The sequence below is a fragment of the Malus sylvestris genome, chromosome 5 (assembly GCF_916048215.2).
Source record: "Malus sylvestris chromosome 5, drMalSylv7.2, whole genome shotgun sequence".
In the NCBI taxonomy this organism is placed as follows: Eukaryota; Viridiplantae; Streptophyta; class Magnoliopsida; order Rosales; family Rosaceae; genus Malus; species Malus sylvestris.
Genome location: NC_062264.1, coordinates 21,286,158 through 21,311,359, shown reverse-complemented (window position 1 = coordinate 21,311,359; position 25,202 = coordinate 21,286,158). Strand labels below are relative to the sequence as shown.

Genomic DNA, 25,202 nt, shown 5'->3' with positions numbered 1-25,202 from the left:
TCGTGTTATGTTTGGTATGCATAGGACGGAACGAAAAAAAATGACGAATCAGACCCCCAAACAATTTCTTTCTCTTCAAATCAAACACAGAAAAATCCCAAAATTGATTTCAATCGTCCTCCGTGCAGCATCCACCTTCTTCCCTCCGACCCACCAAACTGTTTCACTCTCTCTCTCCCCAACCTCCCTTTCCAAATCGGCGACTTCGTCCTAATCCCCGGCACCGCCCACCTGCTCACCAACCACCTCGACCAGGACCACAACCCCCTCCCCGGCACCGCCCACTTGCTCGCCACCTCAGATTAGGAATGACGAGCTTAGCTTCGAATCGGGTCATGTTCCGGATCAGATCCACCTCACTTACACGGACGGAGATTACGAGATACGGGTCATGTTCGTGACGCCAGACGGCGCCGGAGAAGAAGAGGGTTTGCTATGGTGACGTCGTCGTCGTCGTCGGATGGGTTTGCTGGGATTGGGTTAGCAGTTGGGTTACTGGGTTTGTGGTGTAGGAAGAGGAGGGCTACGGGAGAGGGGTAGAAGAGAGGAGGTTACGGGAGAGAAAGGGAGGTAAACAATGTAATTAATGAAAAATAAGAGGGGTATTGTTGTCCAAAAAGTTATAAAGTTTATGTCCCACGGGATGGAAAAACTTGTTCCAGGGGGGAGGGGGAACCAAAATCTAACCCATTTTCGTTCCGTGGGACGCGCGTTCCACATAATTTTAGCGCACCAAACGTGGGACGGAACGGTTCCGTCCCACTCTGTTCCGTCCCATCCCACGTACCAAACGCACCCTTAAGTCACTAGTAAGAATATTCTTTTGATATACATCATCAAACAATTCATCTTATTATTTGGATTCTCCAAAATGGGGAGAAAAAAAAAAAAAAGAATACACATATACTCGATGGTTGTTGCAACTTATAGTTATGTTCATAACCACCTGAAAAACACAAAGAAAAACGTCATTTTATCCGACAGTATTTCATTCTAAACTACTAAATCTACAAAAAAAAAAAAATTCAAACTTAAGTATAAAAAGATATAAGCAGTATCAAATTTCAAAGAGAGAAGAGAGGACGGAATGACGCTATTGACAACAACTAGTCTAATTCACGTGTGCCACAGTCAAAACGGTTTAATTAAAATCTTACAACAATATATGCACCAAAATAAAATTTACCGCAATAAGAGGGGCCGCCGCATCATAAACCGCAAAGTTACCGAGGACTAAGTTGAAATTTTCCGTTTTAGTTAAAGCTGCAAAATTCAGACCAAATAAAAAAAAAAGAAAAATAAAAAGCTGCGACGGGCGAGATCGATAACGCTCGGAGGCTTCAAGTTCTCACGTGCTTCACCTCACAGCTTTCATCACTGAGCTGGTACGATTTTCCTTCAAATTTCATCGTAATTTTTATTATCTTTGTGATTATTATCACGTTTAAATTCCATTGATGTCGGATGAATCAAAATTCTATTGCAGTTTCCAACATGTATATGTAGATACTGTATGTATCTCCGGCTTCAATTGTCCTCGTTGGGATATCCAATTAATTAGGTCAGTTTTTGTTTAATTGGGATTCTTAAGTTTGAAACTTTAGGGATTTTAATTTGATTGGATTGACATTCTGGGTTGGTTTTGGATTTGGTGGTGGCAGTGTCACAGCCTACATTTTGCTTTCTGGAAAATATCTTTGTATTTGGCTTTTCTGAGAATTTAATCCTTTTTTTATTTTATTGAGTTTTCAAAATCTGTTCTTGTAAAGCAGTATAAAATTGTATTTTTCAGTTAGCAATTAATTTTTTTAAAATAGTTCGCAGTCTCCGAACTGCAAGATAAAAATGGTTACTTAGGATTTGTTTCATAACTTTCTGGGTTTTGTTTTTTGTTTTTTGTTGCAGATTTGATTCCTTGAACTTGAATTGGATCACTCTTTGGTGCAGTGCTTATTAAGTCTTTGTTGCGCATATCAACCGTCATAGAGGACTTCCTGCTATCAAATTATAATTTGGTACTACTCTACCTTTACCCTTCTTTTTCTTGTTTCATCTTTCTGTCCATTGCCTCTAGAATGTAGTTTAGTCTTAATATCTCTTCTTAGCAATGATCATTTAACGAACATCTTTCTGAATCTGCACCCCTCAATGCCACAAAGTTTAGGTTTCAGTTTTCTTTGCAGACTGGATCAAATCATATACGACTGTATGTTTGGTGTAATTTCCATTACGTGGATTGCGGACGATAAGTACTTGATAATTTGAAGCGTCCATCCTAGCATGCTCCCTTGATTCTGTAAGATTCTAATGATGTTTGTTGTCTTTGCAGTTGCTTTCAGAGGCTTGTAGCTTAGTGAAATGGCCAATAACCCTCAATTTTCAGGTCTACAGGTAATTTGTAAACCACCTAGATTTTAAAACAATTTTTTTTGTTTTTCTTTGATGCTCAGTGTGTATGTTTCTTTAATCTATATTTCCCGCCACTTAGGGATGAAGGGTGATCTTTTCGGATTCTTTTGAGGCCATTACTTTTTATCTACATTCCATATAGCTTAAGGCACTCATGGCATCTTAGCTTCATGCATCAAGGCTCTTCTTATATCTTCATAGGTTCTTATGCATGTGAAGTGACTAAGTTCCATTTTCCGATATATTTAATATTTTGATTTTCCTCCATGGTCTTCTTGACTACTGCCTTCCTTTCCGCATTTTCCTCTGTTCTTAATATAATTTGTTTCTTTTTACAAAAAAAACCCCCCATTTACCTTTCATAATTTTACTGGTTATACTTTTTCCTGTACTTGAATTTCTTTTGAAAAATACATGTAACTTTCAAAAAGGATGAAAGCTTTCGATTCCATAAAAGAAAAAAATTATAAAAATAGATGTGGCCAATTATGCTTTGCTAATTAACTTTGCCATTTTCTTTTCCTTGTAAAGCCTCTTCGGCCTCCTATGGTTGGTGCTGTTGATCCTCCTCGAAGTCTGCCACCCATGTCTTTTCAAGTAACTCATTTCTTCTTGACGAATATTTGTGTCACCTGTACAATATTAGTTGTTATAATTAAAATAATCCCTTTCAATTTAATTTTATGCTACAGTTCCGCCCAGTAGTTCCGACACCACATTCGCAGGAGTTCATTCCTGTGGCTTCTCAAAATTTTCAGCATGCCGGCAGGGCTCCATTGATGAATGTTAGGCTGCCTCCCCCAAATCACCAACCCCAGTTTTCACAACCAATGCAGCATCTACCTCCAAGGTCTGGTCAGCCAGGTCATGGTATGCCTCCATCACAGGCAATTCCATTGCCCGTTGCTCAGCCTAACAGGAATTTTGCATCTGAGTTGCCTCTACCTCAGCCTAATTCACAAGCTCCAAATAACATCATGCCTAACTTTGGTGGCCCACGAGCAGCTGTCCCTTCATCATATACTGTGAGTTTCATGAGTGTTCTTGGTTGACCTTTTGATTTACTTGAAATTCCTTAGGCCGCCTTGAATTCATAACTTGCACTTATGCAGTTTGCAACTTCTTCTTATGGTCAAATACCAAGAAGTTTCAATGACTCCACCCAGTATCAGTCTATATCTCAATCGCATGCAACCAGTGTTTCATCCGAGGGACAAGTTACACCTCTGCAGCAAGCCAGTGAACGGCCTGCTGTAACCACCTCCATTGCTCCAGTAAGAATTCTTCAGCTTGGAGCCTAGTTGTCATGCTTCTCAGTTATCTATGATCATTTATTGCTAATGTTCATTATCCTTTAAAATTTCAGGAAACAGGTGTTCGACCTCCCCCGGCCGGAGGGACTGCAGCAGAGTGGAGAGAGCATACATCTGCTGATGGAAGAAAGTAATTAGTCCTACTTTTCCACATATTTGTATTGTACTCTTTGTTTTGTTAGAATGTTGTGCTTTAGTGATTTCTTGGCTGATCTGCACTTTTCAAGGGTCACTCTTGCTAATTGAATATATTCTTTGCTGTATGAACTCTTCAGATTTTATTACAACAGGAGGACAGCATTATCTACTTGGGAGAAGCCTTTGGAACTGATGACACCAATGGAGGTGAGTCATGCAACTAACTTGCTTTTCCTGGTGTCCTTTTTTAAATTTTTAGTGATATCAATCGACAGTTTTCATTTCCGTGAAATTGTGAGCTTGTCGGTGTGTTTCCTTTCCGTGTTGGTGCTATTCTTACTGGGTTTGATTTATCAAGTTACTTGTGAGTGAAATGTCTTTCATTTTTGTACACTGAATGCAAACTTTTATGAAGTCTGGTGAAACTTTAGCTCATTACTGGAGTTCCTCTCAAGCAGGCACCCACGATTTGTAATTTTATTGCAAGGTTACCAATGTCGAGGGCCTGGTTGGACCATTAGTTATTAAGCTTTTCTGTTTACATTGACTCATTGCAATAAGTCATTTTTTGCAACTTTATTTATTTTAATTGGATCAACTATGGTGCTAAGTTCCCAAAAATTCTGTTGGTTACTATTCTCATAAGTTTATACTGTTAGGATGTCTTTTTTATTTTATTTTTTTTATTTTTTATTTTTTATATTCACACTCCCCCTCACATGTGGGCCTGTCTTGACCAGTGGAGAAACCAACATGTGGAACTCATAAATTGAGAGGTTGCAGTGATAGGATTAAAAGCACACCACAAAGTAGCACACACATGTCCTATTGATTTTCCTTATTAAAGCTAAGATTTGTCAATTGTAGCATATGAAAATAAGGGTCTTTCCCGCAGAAGATTGTTTTAACTAACTACTTAAAACTGGGCTGCTGTCCATACTGACCAGCCACCAAAAAATAATTATTAGACTAACTTACGCTTATCTAAAGTCTACAAAATTTTATATGACAACACTAGACACACATAGCTACACTCACACAAATTTTTGGGATTTTTGGAGTTGATTTGCTATTTAAATTAAATTGAACAAAAACAGGACAGAAACAAATTTTAAATAGTTCGTAAATTAAGAAAAACGAGTTAGGGGAATTGCTATCCACCACCAAATAATCATGCAAACATGTTATGTTTCATTCAAATTCCTTTTATTTCCGGATGAAGATGCTCAAGTTGGCTCAATGTTAGAACTCAACCTATTACTCTTTCTTACGTAGTATGTTAAGAGAATGGCGTTTTCAACTTAACTTAGTCCCTAGCATGCAATCTAGAATGACGTGTTCATAGATTTAACAAGTAGAAATCATTAAGAACGAAAAGAGTTTGAGTCATCACAAGGCATCGTAAGTACTGGCGTTGTCTTACTTATCCTAGAAATTGGTTCACATATTAATCGCAATTAACAAGTACTACTCTAGAACATATGTAGGTCCTCATTCGACAAGGGCAGGCACACACATATTCATAGTGTTAGAATCCTAGATATGCTTACTACGTATGCATCCATAGAAAACAAATAAAGAATTCATCAATGAGACAAGTAGTGAACCAATTTTCATCCATTCATAAAAGTAATTCAAACAAAATGTCATAACAAAATTGCAATCATATTCGGGGCTTCAAAACAGCCCCTAACTACTAAAAATTTAGTTACACATTATTATCAAATAAAACCAAAAGAAAGACATGAGTTTGAGAAGATAGAACCGAAAGAAATCGACCGAGGCCTCCTCCTCTATTTCCTTCCTTCCCCAATGCTGCTTTTAAACCAATTCTTGCTGCATCATTTCTGCTCCATAACTCACCCCACTAACAGCCAATTAGTGATGACAATAAGTGAGAGGAAATGGTAAAACAATTGTAACTCTTTGGGTAGTCTTTATGCCAATTACTCCCACTTAATCCTCATCTTTATTTTCATTTCCTCTGATATTTGAATAGGTATCAGCTGGTTTGTTCTTGGCTGCATCAGTTTTGGCTGCTAGATTTATTGGGTTTATTGCTTTCATTGCAGTTACAAACTGTCCAGTCTCTTGTGAACCTTTCAGTGTTAAAATGGCCATAACTTCTTCTACAAAAATGCTATTAACAATCTGCGAAATGCTCCAGAAAATAGACATCCGTAGCTTTCCAAGCATATAAGGCTCATTCTCTAATTCATTTTAAGCTGTTCGCAACTTGCTTCCAAAGTCAGCTGACCTGCACAGGCAGTTTTGACGAATTTGTTACGTAATATCCAACTTGTGCTATTTTTCTTTTCTTTGCTTGACAAATCCTAGAAAACACAAAAACAAAGTAAATAGCTCAAAAAAATAAGGAACTAACTAAGAAAAGACAATTGAATTTGATGTAAAGTATATATAAATATGAGCTTATCATGCAGTCCCAAGGGTTTAAACTTTAAACTCAATACTTTGGTATCAACCACTATCCGGAAAAGTTTAATCTCTTAGGATGCAGGCCAACTATTGTCTTATATCCCAAGAGTTCAAAAAAAGGGGAAGCGTTAATGGAAAAATTGTTGTTCTGGAAAATCCTACAGCTTTTGTAAGGGGAATATTTAGTACGTACAGAATGCTGTTTTGGTTTGGAATTACTTGACAGGATTTAGAATTTTAGGCCACCGACATGTAGTTAGTAAATTTAAAAGAATACACAAAATGAGTCTCTCCATAATTGTTATTTGAGTTTCATGGTAATTGTATTATCTTACCTAATCTTTTATGTTCGGTATACATGTTCTGGTAAATGACTTGCATCTTTACTTCTTGTCATATTGCTAATATTATTCTTAATCATTTAGTGTTTGATGTAATTCGAAGGTATTCTCTTTTGGTAAGGGCTTCCAAGGTTTTATGAGTTTTGTTTTCTGCTGTTTTCTATTTGCATTAGTCCTAGAAACAGTGTTAATGGTCATTTAATTCCTTTTTAAGAATTTTTTCAATTTATTCTTCATCCATTTATGCATTGGCAATGTCCATAGTTTTAAAGATGCTTACAGGTACATGCCGTGCCAATCTATTGAGAGGTAGGATATGCTGTGGGTCTTTGTTGCTTGCTCTACCTACTATGTAGCTTGAATGTAAATTCTGTCATTTGCATTATTTGATTTTACAATGATATTGGCGTGATATGTTGTATGTTTAATTCTTAGTGCATACTATTTGAATAAATTATCATTTTTCACATTTACACTGATAAGAAACTCGAAAACTGACCCCATAACTTGCATAAGCATAATCTTTCTTTTATACATGCATATATTGTGTTTCCAGTTTCAAAAATATGGCTCTGATAGCTACTCATCCCTCATTATAGTATAAAAATATCTTATTTGAGTTTTTAAAAAAATTTACTATCTTCCTTGTAGTTTGAAGGGTTTGGCCTCATATCGTTTGGGGTTTGTCCTTCAAGTCGTGTGTAATCTTTAGTGCCATAGAGGATAAGAAGGTTGCAATGGCTGATTATTTCAATAGCTTTGGCGACTTTTATCATTGGGATTCTATATTAGAATGGCCTTTGCATAAGTTGATGTTGCAAGTTGGTAAGGGTTAAAGACCTTTTTTGTCACTATGTTAACAATTTGTTAAGTGCTGCCAAACATAAACAATCTTAGTCCATTTTGTCTGTTTACAGTTAGAACATATTAAAATATTCATTAATTGATCTAAAATCAATAGATTTTTTTTTAATTATTTAAACTTTAAAATTTCATTTGGGTAATATTAGTAAAGTAATAAGGAACATCAACCCCTTGCCACACCCACCAGTCAAAATCCCCCCACCATTTTTAAAATTTGTATTAGCTTTTAGTTCTAGGGGCAATGGAGGGAGTTATGGGTATTATTAGACAGTTTCAGGTGAAATTCATCCATTGTTGACCTTAAGCAACTTTTGTCTGCGTGCTTTTATGTTAGGAAGAAAACTAGAACTATTTTAGACTTAATATCATTTGGTTTTCGAATTTCATCTTCTCCATTGGCTCTTTCTTGTATATTTTTACTGAAATGTGCTGATTAATGTCTTCTTCAATACGTGTACGCCTTTGTGTGCGTGAGAGAGAGAGAGAGAGTCATCGTCACGCGTCTTCTTCGTTGTGCTGTTTATGCTTTTGCTGTAAGAACTTTGGTTCGTACTGTTTTATTCCTGCCCTTCCTTTCTCTAGCATTCTTGTTTTGGGAGAAAGTGTTATTTAAGATAGAGATTCGACTTATTTAGTATCTTCACTGGGACAGAGGGCAGATGCATCAACAAACTGGAAGGAGTTTACCAGTCCTGATGGAAGAAAGTGAGTAATTGGTATTTTTGCATTGAGAAAGTCATGAACGCATGTTCACAATTGCATTTGCTTACCTCATCCTACATGCAAATGTTGCAGGTATTACTACAACAAGGTCACCAAAGAATCAAGATGGACTATGCCTGAGGAACTTAAGGTTTTTGTTCCAACCCATTCGCTTATGCCACTCATCATTCCCTCAACCTTTTATAGTTTTTCAGTTTTTTTAATTTTCTCCACTAGTCCTCTAAAAAATATGTTTTTATTTATTTATTAAAGTTGGCTCGAGAGCTAGTAGAAAAGGCGTCTGTGAAGGAAATACAACAGGAAACGATTGGTGATCATCATGCCACAGTCACTGTTTCTCCCTCTGTAGCTGAAGCTGATGCTTCAATCGGTACTGCTCAAGTAAAATCAAGCCCTGTTTTGGTGGCACCAGTTGTTGCCACTGGTGATGTTCAAACTGCTGTACCATCGAGAACATCTGCCTCACCTGTTGTGGATTCTCCCTTGAAAGAAAATCCCAGTGAAGTTCAGACACCTGTTGCACCATCTGCCTCTGTTATGGGAAGTACTGAAGCTGCTGTCACAATCAACGATACTGGTGCAGAACCAATGTACTGTCATTAACTTGTTTTTTTTATGAAATTTTCTTTTGCATTTGGAGGAGGTATATTTGGCATGTATTCCGAGAATCTGACTTTTCTTGCACCCGATTTGTAGGGAAATATCAGCTCAGGATTTTGATAGTTCTGCTGATGGAGTTCCTGCTCAGGAGAATGAGGTATTTCTTAGTTTTCTTCTTTAGTTTTTTAATTCCTGACATACTTTTCTAGCAACTCATACAGCGAGGTGTTGCAGGAAGCTAAGGATGATGCAACGGGAAAGAAGATTAATGATATTGCCGCAGAAGAAAAATCAGTTGATCGGGAACCCATACCATATGAAAATAAACTGGTACAAATAAATTTCAAATTTTGAGACACTGTGTTCTCTTTCATTGTTGCTTTCTCAAATTTGGATGCATTTCAGTCTCTGTCATTGTTACTTTCATGGCAATACCCTTATTATTTACCTTCTGCTTTCTTTTTCAGGAGGCCAAAAATGCATTTAAAGCGCTCCTTGAGTCTACAAATATTGGTTCTGATTGGACTTGGGATCGGGTAATTCAATTATTGCCATATATGCTCTCAGTTTTTAGCTAATATATGTTAAAAGTTCATGATATAATCCTGAAATTTAGCAGGCCATGAGAGTGATAATTAATGACAAGAGATATGGTGCTCTCAAAACGCTTGGAGAGCGGAAGCAAGCTTTTAATGAGGTAAATCTTCACATTGTTGTGTGCACTCGTATCAAAGAAATTAATAAATATACCTAGTAGTGGTTTCATGAAAGTGAGTTCCTGGGAAGGGGATGTGGTATTGTGTCAATCTTCTAGACTTTGGTATGTAGTGGTCAACTCTCAAGTACTGGATCCATGGATTTGTTTTTTTTGCACTGAGGTTACCATTAAATCCTGACCGTCCTGTCTGGTATTCTTATTAAGTTGTAGATGTGTATTGTTTCAATCACTGTTAGGGTATATAATTGGTGCTGCTAACGATTCACTGTATATCTATATACCTGTAAATAATCACTAATGTTGTTATTATGCTTCAGTTCTTGGTACAAAGGAAAAAGCAGGAGGCTGAGGAGAGGCGTATCAAACAGAAAAAGGCACGGGATGAATTCAAAACAATGCTGGAAGTACGTTGTTATCTGCTCCCCTCAAATTCTTCTTCTCTACATAGAAATTATATGCTTTGTCTCATTTTTTTATTCATGGCTTGAATTCCTTGCAGGAATGCTCAGAGTTAACATCATCTGCAAGATGGGGGTCTGTCTTTCCTTGTATCAATATTCTTCTGTTTCCAATGTGTGGTTAATAGACAGTTTGATACCTATATGTATGTATAAGACTGATGGTTAAATTATCATACAGAAAAGTAGAGAGCATATTCGAAAATGATGAACGTTTCAAAGCTGTTGAACGGGATAGAGATCGCAGGGAGATGTTTGAAGACTATATTGAGGAACTCCAAAAGAAAGTAATTATCTGCCACCTTAGTTTTTCTCCTGTATATGTAACATTTATATGCATGTTGTGGATGTTTACACCCCTTAGTTGCAAAACGTACATTGGCATTGAGCAACTTAAGGCTGGGATGCTGCTGAGGAATCCTTGCTTGTCTAACTATTGTACCGGAGTTGACCTCCTTAAGACTTAGTGTGCATTTGTGTGTGTTTCCACTTTCCAATGTGTATATTTTTATGCATGTATTTATGTACAGATAAAGGCATGGATATATTGAGATTTGCTCATTTTAAAGCTTGATTTTTGAATGGCTATTCTTAGCCGACAAACAGAGCTTTAGATATGACTGACCTCATAAATTAGGTGTGACAAATTTAACCTTGCCGAGTCCAAGGGCTTTGCCCCACACCAAAAGGAATCTTGGTGGTGGAATGAGGAGGTACAAACAAAGGTGAAGGCTAAGAAGGAATGTTGTAAAGCCTTATACAAGGAGAGGACCGATGAAAATGGTGAAAGGTATAGAAAAGCGAAGCAAGAGGCGAAGAAAGCTGTCAGAGAAGCTAAGTTAGCGGCTTACGACGATATGTATAAACGACTAGATACCAAAGAAGGAGAGTTGGATATCTATAAACTATCTAGAGCAAGGGAAAAGAAGACAAGAGACCTAAACCAAGTGAGGTGCATCAAGGATGAGGATGGAAAGGTTCTTGCTACAGAGAACGCGGTTAAAGACAGATGGAGAGGTTATTTTCATAATCTTTTCAATGAAGGACATGAAATGAGTGCTTCTTTAGGGGAGTTGAGTAACTCAGAAGAGTGTAGAAACTACTCTTTTTATCGTCGAATCCGGAAGGAAGAAGTGGTTGTAGCTTTGAAGAAGATGAAGCATAAAAAAGCAATAGGCCCAGACGATATACCAATCGAAGTGTGGAAACTTTTGGGAGAGACAGGTATAACATGGCTCACTGACCTTTTCAATAGGATTTTGAAAACGAAGAAGATGCCAAATGAGTGGCGAACGAGCACTTTGGTGCCTATCTACAAGAATAAGGGCGACGTACAAAATTGCATGAACTATAGGGGTATTAAGCTAATGAGTCATACAATGAAGCTCTGGGAGAGAGTCATTGAGCATAGATTGAGGCAAGAGACACGGGTTTCGGACAACCAATTCGGGTTCATGCCAGGGCGCTCAACCATGGAGGCAATCTATCTCTTACGAAGATTGATGGAAAGATATAGAGATGGGAAAAAGGATTTACACATGGTCTTTATAGATTTGGAAAAAGCGTATGATAGGGTCCCAAGAGACATTCTTTGGAGGATTTTAGAGAAGAAAGGAGTACGAGTAGCATATATCCAAGCTATAAAGGATATGTATGAAGGAGCAAAGACTGCCGTAAGAACTCATGAAGGACAAACCGAAAGCTTTCCCATAACTGTAGGATTACATCAAGGCTCATCCTTAAGTCCTTACCTTTTTGCGTTGGTAATGGATGAGTTAACAGGACATATTCAAGATGATATTCCTTGGTGTATGCTTTTCGCAGACGATATAGTGTTGATAGATGAAACTCAGGAAGGGGTAAATGCAAAGCTTAACCTTTGGAGAGAAGTGTTGGAATCTAAAGGTCTTCGCCTAAGCCGATCAAAGACAGAATATATGGAGTGCAAGTTCAGTGCAAATGGAGGCCAAAACGAGTTAGGGGTGAGGATCGGAGATCAAGAAATACCAAAGAGCGACCGTTTTCGTTACCTAGGATCTATCTTGCAAAAGAACGGAGAATTAGATGGAGATCTCAACCATAGAATACAAGCTGGATGGATGAAGTGGAAGAGTGCATCCGGTGTGTTATGTGACCGCCGTATGCCACTGAAGCTCAAGGGAAAATTTTATAGGACGGCAATAAGGCCGGCGATGCTGTATGGCACAGAATGTTGGGCGGTGAAACATCAGCACGTACACAAAATGGGTGTAGCGGAGATGAGGATGCTTCGTTGGATGTGTGGGCACACGAGAAAGGATAAGATTAGGAATGAGGATATCCGGGGTAAAGTAGGAGTAGCCGAAATTGAAGGAAAGATGAGAGAAAATCGGTTACGGTGGTTTGGACATGTGCAAAGAAGGCCTACTGACGCTCCGATTAGAAGATGCGACTATGGGACAGAGGTTCAGGGCCGAAGGGGTAGAGGAAGACCTAGGAAAACTTTGGAAGAGACTCTAAGAAAAGACTTAGAGTACTTGGATCTAACGAAGGACATGACACATGATCGAGCACAATGGCGTTCTAAGATTCATATAGCCGATCCCACCCAGTGACTTGGATTTTCCAAGTCTCCAACCGAGAAGTTTTCCTCACTCGGAAAATTAAGGGAACACTACCCCAACCTACATGCTCCACTCAGAAAGCTTCAACATACAAGCTTCAACAAAAGAAAATTCAAAGAACTTAGCGAATAAGGCTTTGGTGTATTTAACACAATACGTTGAAATGAAGGAAAGCTTATTTATTGATATCCCCGATAAGCTACAAATATGTACATATACATGAGTCAAAATAAACACACAAGAGGGAGCCTTCACAAAGGTTGCTTAGGAGAAGTCTCAGCAGTCGGTAGAGCCTCAGAAAGAGAAGGCACCGGAGGGGGATCATTTGGAGCCTCAGTACTGGACAGAACCCTAGAAGGAGGAGGCATCAGAGGTTGATCATTTGGAGCTTCATTACGCGGTACAGCCCCAGAAGACGAAGGCAATAAATGCCTTTGGAACAAACCCACAAATCTCTGATGATCAAGTAAAACCTGACCATCAGTTTCCTTCATCTGGTCAAGCTTCCTCTTCATGTTTGTAGCATAGTCATGTGCGAGCCGGTGCAACTGTTTATTCTCATGCTTGAGCCCTCTAATCTCCTGTTTGAGACTCATCACTTCAGCCGCCAATGATTCAACTTGGCGGGTTCGAGCAAATAGGCGTTGGGCCATATTAGACACAGAACCTGCACACTGAACACTGAGAGCCAGCGAATCCTTAACAGCTAACTCATCAGACCGTTTGGAAAGTAGTCTGTTATCTTTGGGAGTGAGAAGGTTCCTGGCCACCACCGCAGCGGTCATATCATTCTTCATCACGGAATCCCCAACGGTAAGAGGACCAGTGGGGGAGACGAAGGATGGACGCCATATGTTGTCTGGAGAAGGCGGGGCTGCCTCTTCAACAAGGTTCAAGTCAAAACGACGGTCGGAGGGGCCAGACATTTTCAAAGGTGTTGAAGAGAGAAGAGGTCGGACAAATCAAGATCTTAGAAGTGCAAGAATGAAGCTTCTACTGGTGGAGATTCAAGTGTGCTTTGGAACTTAATGCCAGCCCCTATAAAAATCTGCACTCGACGGAGCTTCAGAAATCGAAGAGGCGCCTGCTCAGAAATCGAAGAGGCGTTTGCTTTCTCAAAAGCTGGGCTGCTTAGAGATCACGAGGGTTGATCTCAGAAATCGAAGAGGCGTTTGCTTTCTCAAAAGTTGGGCTGCTCAAAGACCACAAAGGCCGATCTCAGAAATCGAAGAGGCGCTCACTTTCTCAAAAGCTGGGCTCCCCAGAGACCACGAGGGCCGATCTCAGAAATCGAAGAGGCACCTACTTTTCCAGCCTTGTCAGCACCTGTCACACGCACACTCAGCTTTGCGGAAATTATGGGCATTCTATCGAAGACTTCTGGGGAAGTAGAAAACACATGAATCTTACTGTTCAATCACCCACTTGCCACACGCAACAATAGCTCATGGGTACCACAGAAAACTTTGCCAAAGTTCTCTGCCAAAGTTGAGCACGTGAAGCTTGCAGCTCCCACTACATCACTCTGACCAAGAAGGGTAAAAGAATAGCAAATAAACAGCACTAACAAAGTTTAAACCCATAAATTTTGAAGGTCTAGCTACCATATTATTACCCACAAGGGTAAAGGAACAGTACCACTGCTGGATAATTGGAAAGTCCCTGTGTGTCAACCTCTGTGCTTCGTGGCAAGGTAGACTAGCAAACATGCCCAACCTTTACTCACATTCGAGAAAACACTCCCAATAAGATTGCTTGCTCCAAAATCGAAGAGGCATCGTCCTCCGAATCTCGAGAGCCAGACTCCCAACATGACTACTTTCTTAAAAATCGAAGAGAAGCTTCGTGGCAAGGTAGACTAGCAAACATGCCCAACCTTTACTCACATTCGAGAAAACACTCCCAACAAGATTGCTTGCTCCAAAATCGAAGAGGCACCGCCCTCCGAATCTCGAGAGCCAGACTCCCAACATGATTACTTTCTCAAAAATCGAAGAGACGCTGCTCCCCGAATCTTCGAGAGCCAGACCCCCAGCATGATTGCTTTCTCAAAAATCGATGAGGCATCGTTCTCCGAATCAATCGAAGAGGCGCTCGCTTTCTCAAAAGCTGGGCTGCTCAGAGACCACGAGGGCCAATCTCAGAAATCGAAGAGGCACCTACTTTTCTAGCCTTGTCAGCACCTGTCACACGCACACTCAGCTTTGCAGAAATTATGGGCATTCTGTCGAAGACTTCTGGTGAAGTAGAAAGCACATGAATCTTACTGTTCAATCACCCACTTCCCACACGCAACAATAGCTCATGGGTACCACATATAACTTTGCCAAAGTTGAGCACGTGAAGCTTGCAGCTCCCACTACATCGCTCTGACCAAGAAAGGTAAAAGAATAGCAAAGAAACAGCACTAACAAAGTTTAGACACATAAATTTTGAAGGTCTAGCTACCATATTATTACCCACAAGGGTAAAGGAACAGTACCACTGCTGGATAATTGGAAAGTCCCTGTGTGTCAACCTCTGTGCTTCGTGGCAAGGTAGACTAGCAAACATGCCCAACCTTTACTCACATTCGAGAAAACACTCCCAACAAGATTGCTTGCTCCAAAATCGAAGAGGCACCGTCCTCCGAATCTCGAGAGCCAGACTCCCAACATGACTACTTTCTCAAAATTGAAGAGAGGGTAAAGGAACAGTACCATTGCTGGATAATTGGAAAGTCCCTGTGTGTCAACCTTTGTGCTTCGTGGCAAGGTAGACTAGCAAACATGTCCAACCTTTACTCACATTCGAGACAACACTCCCAACAAGATTGCTTGCTCCAAAATCGAAGAGGCACCGCCCTTCGAATCTCGAGAGCCAGACTCCCAACATGATTACTTCCTCAAAAATCGAAGAGACACTGCTCTCCGAATCTCGAGAGTCAGACCCCCAACATGATTGCTTTCTCAAAAATCGAAGAGGCATCGTTTTCCGAATCTCGAGAGCCAGATACCACAGACCATTTTTTCAAAGTGCTCTGACAGAGTTAAAACATGTGAAACTGGCAGCTCCCACTACCGTGCTATGACCAAGCAGGGTAAAGGAATAGCATTACTACTTGTTGTTAGGGAGACTCCTATATATGTCGACCTCCATCCCCAACGGACAGGCAGACCTGCAAAAATGCTCAACCCTTCATCATATCTGAGAGGGCACTCCCAACGAAGCCTTTCGAAATATTCAGCTTTCTTTCCCCCCGATAATACCTCTGCAAACAAGCTATACTAGAGCAAGAATATCTCATATCATCAGGGTTAAAAGCAAGAGTATCCCATATCATGCTTTTTCCCTGTCTTTTCCTTTGGCCTTGTTTTTACCTGCAAGACAAGGAGAAAGAGAGCAATCAGTCAGCAGTTGGAATCAAGCTTCCAGCCAGGAACTGACTGCCTGGAACCCCTTACCTGATTACTTACTTGGCATTGCTCTCGAGTACTCATCTTCAACATCTTATGTTTCCAGGGAAGATTCCGCATCTGCTTGAGGAACAGATAGGGCAAGTGCGAAGGATACAAGGAAGCATGTGGAGACAAGCGTAACAGCACACGTGCCGATACATCCATTACTCTGTCAAAAGCAAAAGTATCCCATATCAGCAGGGTGGAACATACTCTAGATTTGATGGACTTGTTTTGACCCTCAAATTCTTCAGTCGGCCTTATACTCTGGAGGAAACCAGAAAACCCTCCAGCTCAGTTCAAGAATAAGCCTGTGGAAAGTTACTTCTTCAAAAGCAAAAGTATCTCATATCATCTCTTCTCATTTTTCTTCTCTTTATCCTTCATGCTGCTGCAAGATGGGGAGAAGGTGAACAATCAGTCGGAGCTCTGATTGCTTACCTTGTCTGTCACCTCTTTCAGCAGACCCCCTAGCTCGGCGACTTGGGGGACTCCTACTACATGGTTTGTATCGCGCTTGACCAAGCCTGAAACTACAAGTAAGCTTCAAGTGAAATTGATACATTACCTTGTGCATCTCCACCAGTTAAAGATACCACCCCTGGATGGAGGAAGAGTACTTCCAGAGAAGATGCCACATCTACCTATGAGACAGATAAGGCAAGTCAAGACGACACCACACTCCGATACTTAGAAGTTTCGTGATTACGAGATCATTCTCCCACAATATTTCCTAATGTCATTTGTACTAAATCATTCACTTGTACTCACTAAAGGAGAGCTTGAACCTATGTACTTGTGTAAACCCTTCACAATTAATGAGAACTCTTCTATTCCGTGGACGTAGCCAATCTGGGTGAACCACGTACATCTTGTGTTTGCTTTCCTATCTCTATCCATTTATATACTTATCCACACTAATGACCGGAGCAATCTAGCGAAGATCACAAAAAGCGACCGTTTTCGCTACCTAGGATCTATCTTGCAAGAGAACGGAGAATTAGATGGAGATCTCAACCATAGAATACGAGCTGGATGGATGAAGTGTAAGAATGCATCCGGCGTGTTGTGTGACCGTCGTAGGCCACTGAAGCTCAAGGGAAAATTTTATAGGACGGCAATAAGGCCAGCGATGTTGTATGGCACAGAATGTTGGGCGGTGAAGCATCAACACGTACACAAAATGGGTGTAGCGGAGATGAGGATGCTTCGTGGGATGTGTGGGCACACGAGAAAGGATAAGATTGGGAATGAGGATATCCGAGGTAAAGTAGGAGTAGCCGAAATTGTAGGAAAGATGAGAGAAAATCGGCTCCGGTGATTTGGACATGTGCAAAGAAGGCCGACTGACGCTCCGGTTCGAAGATGTGACTACGGGACAGAGGTTCAGGGCCGAAGGGGTAGAGGAAGACCTAGGAAAACTTTGGAAGAGACTCTAAGAAAAGACTTAGAGTACTTGGATCTAACGGAGGACATGACACAAAACCGAGCGCAATGGCGTTCTAGGATTCATATAGCCGACCCCACTTAGTGGGAAAAGGCTTTGTTGTTGTTGTTGTTGTTGTTGTCCTCATTGTGATAGTATCTATTAACTTAGTGTGGAAGTACTTTAAATTGACATTTGATGCCCATTATCATTTGGTGCTTTGATGATCATAGATTCTAAGTAAATATGCTCTTATTGCTGTTAAACTGAATTTGGAACAGGAACGAGCAAAAGCACAGGAGGAACGTAAGCGCAATGTATTGGAATACAGGAGATTCTTGGAATCTTGTGATTTCATCAAGGTTCTCTTTTAGCATGGTTCTTTTGTATTCATGGGGTTCTTTTGCCATTAAAACTTATGGATCTTGGCATCACCTTCTCATTTAGGCAAACATCCAGTGGAGAAAAGTTCAAGATCGTTTAGAGGCTGATGAAAGATGTTCACGTCTTGAAAAAATTGATCGTTTGGAAATTTTCCAGGTAATGCTTCTCATTTATCTAGTTATACTTCCAACTGGATGTTGAAGATTATTGTAAAATGTCGTTCACAGGAATATTTGCTGGATCTACAAAAGGAAGAGGAGGAGCAGAAGAGGATACAGAAGGTTCTTTATTGTTTGACTGTGCTGACATTGGTCTATATGTTTATGTTCAAATGGACAATTTTTTTTTATCTGGGTTTTCTTGGAGAACAGGAAGAATTGAGAAAGGCAGAACGTAAAAACCGTGATGAGTTCCGCAAATTAATGGAAGAACATCTCACGGAAGGCACTCTTACATTCAAAACTCAGTGGCGTGATTACTGCATGAAGGTTAGTATACCTTTTTCCCTGTATCTGTAACGTTATTTCCTTTGAAAAAATTCAAAATTGTGATGAAAACATAATTTTTTTCCAGCTACACTTAATTTAGCTGCTATCATGTTGTTATCTCATGTTTTGAACTTCCTTTTTTCCCCTTTTCTTCTGTCCTCTTTAGGTTAAAGACCTACCTGCATATCTGGCAGTTGCATCAAACGTCTCCGGTGCTACTCCAAAAGATTTGTTCGATGATGTTGTTGAGGAACTAACGAAACAAGTAATTAAACTATACCTTGGCTTTTTTATATTTCTTAAAATGAAACAGGATCTATAAATCTGTCCTCCAATGACAATTTGTCACCTTTCCCTATGAATCTATTTGGTTCAAGTTTCCATGTTTGGGTCCCTTTAGTTTGATTCTGTAATTACATTTCAGCAAAAAATTCTTCTTTCTTTTCCTGTAACAATATTAAAAAAGTTGTAGTTAAGCATTCTTTTTTAAACGCATGAGTAAGGCATCTTACTGTTTTTTCTTGAATCTTTAGTTAAGTTCTTAGTTGCTTACAAACTAGAAATCTTGCCTATTTCTTTTACAGTATCAGGAGGACAAAACTCGAATAAAAGATGCCGTGAAATTGGGAAAGGTTTGATTGGTCAGATTTATCTTGTTTATATTTTCTACTGTCATTAGATATCTAATGTGTGGTTGCTTTTAGGTCGTGCTTGCATCAACTTGGAAGTTTGAAGACTTCAAAACTGTTTTATCAAATGATATTGGCTCTCCACCGATATCAGATGCCAACTTAAAGGTACATTTAGACTTCAAACAAATATTATGATATTTAAACTTGAGAAGTCAATGGGAGAGATTCTTCCTTCAGCTACTAGATACGGTAGCACACACAGATGTAGGACCACACGGGGTTTTTGGGAACCAAAATACATTGGTTGGGTGGTTGGATGGGCATGAAGTTTGGTCACCGGACCTTAGAATTTCTCTTACGGATATTAACTTTCATCGTGTGGGTCATTGCTCTTAAGAATCATCTAAATAACTAAAGTTAATGATTTGTGGAAACCACCATGGACAAACACTGGTCAACATCTCAGTTATAGATAACAATGTATTTGCTTGTTAATTTTTAAAATCGTGCCTACACTTCAGTAACCAATGTACCAATTTTTCAAAAAAGCATCCAAGAACATATTGCAAAGAAGGTTGCTACATTTACTCAACCTCAGATATAATTCCTTAGTCGTGATGAAGCTACCATATGCATTCTTAAACTAAATCAATGCCATTGTTCCAAATTTTCAGTCTTTGCCAGTCAAGTTGTCACGGATGAATTTTAGATGAACTTTTCACTGCTTTAGGATGAGGTAGATATAACTTATAAGCATTCAAGAAGTTTCAAGGAATATAACACATAGCAAAACATCACTATGTGCAACTATATTCTTTCATATTGATGTTTGAAGTGTCAACCAGAGTGGCGAAGTTTCCGTGCAAGAAAAGTCTCTTCTCTGTTGACAATTTAATTTTTAATGATCCATTGTTTTTATTTTTTTCCTTTCATCCTACAATAAGTGCTTTGTTTTGGTAAATGTGCTGCAATGATCTTATGTGATTTTCAACTGCCTTGCAGCTAGTTTTCAATGAGTTACTGGAACGAGTGAGGGAAAAGGAGGAGAAAGAAGCTAAAAAGCTTAAACGTCTTGCAGAGGACTTCTCTCATCTTTTATCTTCTATCAAGGTGTGGCATGCTGTGTTCCAATTTCTGGTATTTATGATTTTGTTATTTTCCTAATGGTTTGGCAATTGGCACCAGTAGAATATATTTCAATATTATCTTCTAGTTTTTGGTTTGAAATCTTGTCATCTTTCTGATTCATTATTTGCTGCAGGAGATAACTCCATCTTCTAAGTGGGAGGACTACAAACCACTTCTTGAAATTAGTCAAGAGTACAGGTATAGTTTATTACACGTAACAACTTGAATCACCTTCCAACCATGTTTTGTGCTATAATAGTGTTTTTGGTATGTTAATTTTAGGTGAAGTGTAGATTTAGTCCTTGAATTATCACCTCAGTGAAAATTAGGTCCCTGAATTATTTTTTTCGGGAAAATAAGTCCCTAAATTCATTAAATATTGTTATTTCATCCCTACTATTATATTCAAAGCTATTTTATCCAATTTTTCGTCAACTTAAGTCAATCAACACACTTTAGAGTGTAATATCGTCATTTTTTCCCCTATAAGCCTTTAACATTTCATATAGGTTGCGGATCTAACGTCTAATCTACCCTCCAAAGTTAACTTACACTATTTCTTATGAAAAACTACCAATTTACCCTCCAAAGTTAACTCCATACACTATTACTTTTTGAAAAACTAGCAATCTACCCTCTAATGTGTATCACATGCAAGTGATGTGACTGAAATTGACGGAAAATTAAATATAATAGCTTCGAATATAATATTAGGGATGTAATTGGCAGATTTTTTTAATTCAAGGACTGATTTTTCTGAAAAAATAGTTTAGGGACCTAATTTTCACAGAGGTGCTAATTCAGGGACTAAATTGGCAGTTCACCCTTGATTTTATGTGGTGACCAACTATGGTTAATTTGAGGCACAATTTTCTGACTCATAATGTATCTGCTTTAACAATCACTTTTGGGCCTAAAGTTTAATATCTGAGAGATCTCTATTGTCTGGCCTGATGTTTAGGGCCGTAAAGAAGAAAATTTGGAAAATAAACAAAATTTTGAAGAAACTGAAATTAAATTATAACGGGAAAGTTAAGTTCGGCATATTTCTTATCACTGGATACGTTTGTTTTAGGTTTGTTAGTCTTCAACAAATACTATCCTCTTCCCTGATTATGTTAGATGCATGTGTAGTGGCATTGGCGACGAGAACTTCTGCAAGGAGATATTTGAAAAGCATGTAATGCAACTGAAAGAACAAGCAAAAGAGGAGAGAAAAAGAAAGGAGGAAAAGGTACTAATTAGCTGGATCACATTATTTGTAAATCCGTATCTGTTTGATGTTTAAGCTTTTATTCACTATTCGATGTGGAATGAAACCTTGAATTTGAATTCCTTTTATTTTACACCCTCTAGGCAAGGAAGGAAAAGGAGAGAGAAGAAAGAGACAAAAGAAGGGCGAAGCCAAGAAGGGAAAAAGAGGTGGAATATGAACGAGAAAACGGGGAACACAACAAGAAAGATGGAGCAGACAATGAAATAGCTGATGCAATGGATATTCATGAGTCCAAAGAGAAAAAGAGGTCAGGACATGACGATAATAGGAGACATAGGAAGCGGCATCATAGTGATGAAGATCATGGGAATGGAAATGAGAATGATCGGTCTAGAAAATCTCACAGATCTAGCAGTGACCACAAGAAATCAAGACGGGTATGTTGAGAAATAATTGTGACTCTTCATTTGATTTATTATCTAAACATTGATGTAAAGTTTAGCTCATTTCCAATCGTTATGTCACAGCAGGAACCTGGTCCTGAATCAGATTCCGAAAGCAGACATAGAAGACATAAAAGAGATCACCGGAATGGTTCTCGTAGAAGTGGTGATCGTGAGGATCTAGAAGATGGGGAATTTGGCAATGTTGGGGAAAGTCGGTAGTTGTTTCATCCTCCAACTTGCTTATACCCATGTTTAAACTTTTCTTAATATTGTGAAATATATGTTTTCCTTACAATCTTAGAACTTCTAGCGCTATATATTTAGTTCGAAAAGAGCTATTTCCTTTTTCTTTTACTAAGAATTAGCCGCATCATGCTGCACTACTTCCATCTCGTTTTAACCATTAACAGGCTTCTGTTAAACTATTTTTCCGGTCTCTTCCTTGTCTTCTTGAGCTTGAACATATTTGTTTCTTTTGTGTGCCCTTCCAAGGGTTTCATTGTTTACACAATACAGAGGTTGCTTCTTTTTCCGGTAGTCTTTTGTTTCTCCGGGGTGGCCGGGTTTGAGAAGAATCACGTCCATTTGGTTTTTCTACGGAGAACCGCCACTTCTGTGGCTTTTAGCATTTGAAGTTGGTGTGGGACTTCTTTTCGTCTGTTGGAGCGACCTACTTCAATGAAAAGCTTGTTGCGAGTCGCTGAAAAACAAGTTTGTTGCGGCTAACTTGATGAACCGTTGCCTTCATCGAAGTTGGGGAGCATATTAGCTTTCTAGTCATAGTGATGCGGAAATCATGTAGATTGCAAATAATACAAATGGAAGAAATGATATTTGAAACATGTCGTACTCTGTTTTTCTAACTTAATAGAAATTGGTAGGATTTCGTTCAATGTTTTTTATTCAATTTCTGTCATTTGGAAGATTATAATGAAATTCGAATTATCTAAAGATTATTCAAATGAAATTTTCTTTTGTTTGGAAGATTGTACCTTTCTTGGCCTTTTTGTACTGCATACCTGGATTAAGTCAAGTTAGCTAAAACAGTGTACTATTCTTTTAGCATCCAAATTTAAATTGCTTTTTTTTCGTAGTTAAGATTAATTTAGTGTAGAATATTGCTTATATCTAACTTTGACATATGCAAGCTTTGTAAGGGGTGACGAAAAGAAGTTTCTTTTCATTCCCAATTGTCATGCCTACATTCTTACCTATTCTCTTTATACTTTTAAGCCACCCAACCCTACCAACACCCAACAATTAATAATTAATTCCAAAAGAATGGTCTACGTTTTAGCATATAAGAAGATTAATCAGAAAAATCCCACATAGCTTATTATCATCTGCTTATGCCTGTTGACAAGTTATTTATATCTTTCTTGTTACGTGACAAGCATACGATAACTCTAAACTCCAAAATGAGGTTGCTGAGCATTGAAACTAATAATGTTCAGAATGAGCGGTAAAAACCAAAAACTTCATTAAAATGGAGTAAGAACCCAAACAATTTTTTCTGCCACTTAGTATTATGATCTAGTAGTATTCATCTTCACTTGTAATTAATGAGATATTTTAGGTTCGATTCTTATTAAATGCGAACTTGAATCACATTATTGCTAATCCATTGTGAGGCTTAGTCAACTCTCCCACCCCCTTAATGTAATGTACATAATATCGTTTGTTAAAAAAAAATAAAAAAATAAAACAATTTTTCTAATTGTAATGTGTTCATATCACCTTGTAAGAATCCAAACATTTTTCAATAGTTTTTCTCTTTCCCACTTTGTGTGTGTTTTTTAATAGTTAATTAAATAGAACATTCTTGATTACATCCTGCAATACCTATTGGTGATTTATTCAACTAAATATTCATCACCCGTGAAGTTTTCAGGTGACATTGGAGGGGACAGAATATTCGTATACACATGTGCAGTTTTGGACTAATCCGATTTTTAATATCATTAAATTACTCTAATTTTAGATAAAACCAAGATTTTATATGCATGGTTCTTGGAACATACGTGCATGCTTACACTATTTGCTTACATGCCTTCAACTTTGTCAACGAACGTGCATGTTAAATCTGTCGGTCCGTGACCAAAAAATACACCCGCGGAGAATAATCCTGTGTTCACAACTTCACATGCAGGTGTTAATTATAATTAACTAATTAATTGTTTTGACTCCAATAAAAAGTGTTAATTATTTGATTAGCATTTGCATGGTTTGGATTTTAGAGATGGGGATGAAAGAAAGACTGAATAAACAATTCGTAGCAAATTGATAGATCTCATCGCCGACAGTGATCGAATCAAATACGAGATTGCACTTCAATGTTTATTAAATAATTGTCGCACATGAAATTTAAACTCAAAACTTTTTTAACTCAAAACAAAATAATCATCGACAATCAATTACGATTATATAATATTAATGTGACTCAAAAAATATGTTCAACTTGTAACGAGTTAATGACATATGTGTAGAACACTTAAATTTACAATGTGGCTATTGACAAAAAAAAAATTTACAATGTGGCAAAGGTGATACGTAAACAATATCTTTGGTTTAGGAGGTTTTTGGTTGTGCAAATGGATACTTTATCGTTAAATGTTAAGTTTTATACAGTTTGAAGGAATTTGTGGTTAAAATGGTTAAGAATATTTATTCGTGTATCCAAAATAGTAGATTTCCTTCGTCATACTCTCTCTAGTATAAAAAAAGGGTGATTTAGTTAAAATATCAAATGAGCAAAATATTTTTTTTATGTCATTTAGTACTACAATCTAGTAATAATCTTCACTTATAAGAGAGGCCTTAGGTTCGATTATCACAAAACGAATTTGAACCACATTATTTTTAGTTCATTATGAAGCTTAACTCACTCTCCTACTACCCCTGAGTGTAAATAATATTGTTTTTTTTAAAGAAATCTGCCAAGTCAAATGGCATTATGACATCCCCATTCCAAATGGGACTTGGATTCTCTGCCCTCCCATTTCGGTACCCTCCCCGTGGACTTGGATTCTCTGCCCTCCCAATTCGGTGCCCTCCTCGTGCCCTCCTGTTTGTGTGGTCACGGTTAAGCCACGTCAATATTTTATATTACTATTTTTTTTTGTCTTATTATTTTTATAAAAAACAATATAAAATGTTAGCATGGATTAACCGTGACCACACAAAACAGAAGGACACGGGGAGGGGGACTTAGATTCTCTGCCCTCCCATTTCGGTACCCTCCCCGTGCCCTCCTGTTTTGTGTGGTCACGGTTAATCCATGCTAACATTTTATATTGTTTTTTATAAAAATAATAAGACAAAAAAAAAATAGTAATATAAAATATTGACGTGGCTTAACCGTGACCACACAAACAGAAGAGCACGAAGAGGACACCGAAATGAGAGGGCAGAGAATCCAAGTCCTTCGAAATGCCGTTGCGGA

At 38.5% G+C, this 25,202-nt stretch overlaps 2 protein-coding genes across 7 annotated transcripts; one reads left to right on the top strand and one right to left on the bottom strand.

Annotated features, from left to right (window-relative positions):
• Positions 1-1,242: 1,242 nt before the first annotated feature.
• Positions 1,243-22,197, top strand: LOC126622148 (pre-mRNA-processing protein 40A-like). 4 transcript variants are annotated; one of them, XM_050290807.1, is made up of 31 exons: positions 1,251-1,385; positions 1,487-1,561; positions 1,948-2,015; positions 2,330-2,391; positions 2,941-3,006; positions 3,102-3,434; positions 3,522-3,683; positions 3,776-3,852; positions 3,998-4,067; positions 8,154-8,206; positions 8,297-8,354; positions 8,477-8,814; positions 8,921-8,981; positions 9,059-9,154; positions 9,292-9,360; positions 9,444-9,521; positions 9,860-9,946; positions 10,042-10,076; positions 10,182-10,287; positions 17,748-17,828; positions 17,914-18,006; positions 18,078-18,131; positions 18,222-18,338; positions 18,505-18,603; positions 18,923-18,970; positions 19,043-19,135; positions 19,973-20,080; positions 20,232-20,296; positions 21,233-21,332; positions 21,455-21,751; positions 21,842-22,197. In XM_050290807.1, exons 4-31 carry the CDS (start codon positions 2,359-2,361, stop codon positions 21,977-21,979), a joined length of 3,015 nt encoding a protein of 1,004 aa, XP_050146764.1. In that variant the 5' UTR covers positions 1,251-1,385; positions 1,487-1,561; positions 1,948-2,015; positions 2,330-2,358; the 3' UTR covers positions 21,980-22,197. The 4 variants fall into 4 exon arrangements, with proteins under 4 accessions (XP_050146763.1, XP_050146764.1, XP_050146762.1 ...); XM_050290805.1 differs by having other exon boundaries at positions 1,906-2,015; XM_050290808.1 differs by having other exon boundaries at positions 1,252-1,385; positions 1,906-2,015; positions 21,845-22,197.
• LOC126622150 (uncharacterized) lies at positions 12,725-15,712 on the bottom strand. Of its 3 annotated transcripts, none has more exons than XM_050290809.1 (2): positions 15,381-15,712; positions 12,725-14,479 (listed from the first exon to the last, which is right to left on the bottom strand). In XM_050290809.1, exon 2 carries the CDS (start codon positions 13,527-13,529, stop codon positions 12,855-12,857), a length of 675 nt encoding a protein of 224 aa, XP_050146766.1. In that variant the 5' UTR covers positions 13,530-14,479; positions 15,381-15,712; the 3' UTR covers positions 12,725-12,854. The 3 variants fall into 3 exon arrangements, with proteins under 3 accessions (XP_050146766.1, XP_050146768.1, XP_050146769.1); XM_050290811.1 differs by having other exon boundaries at positions 12,725-14,319; XM_050290812.1 differs by lacking the exon at positions 15,381-15,712 and adding an exon at positions 15,164-15,374.
• Positions 22,198-25,202: the final 3,005 nt, after the last annotated feature.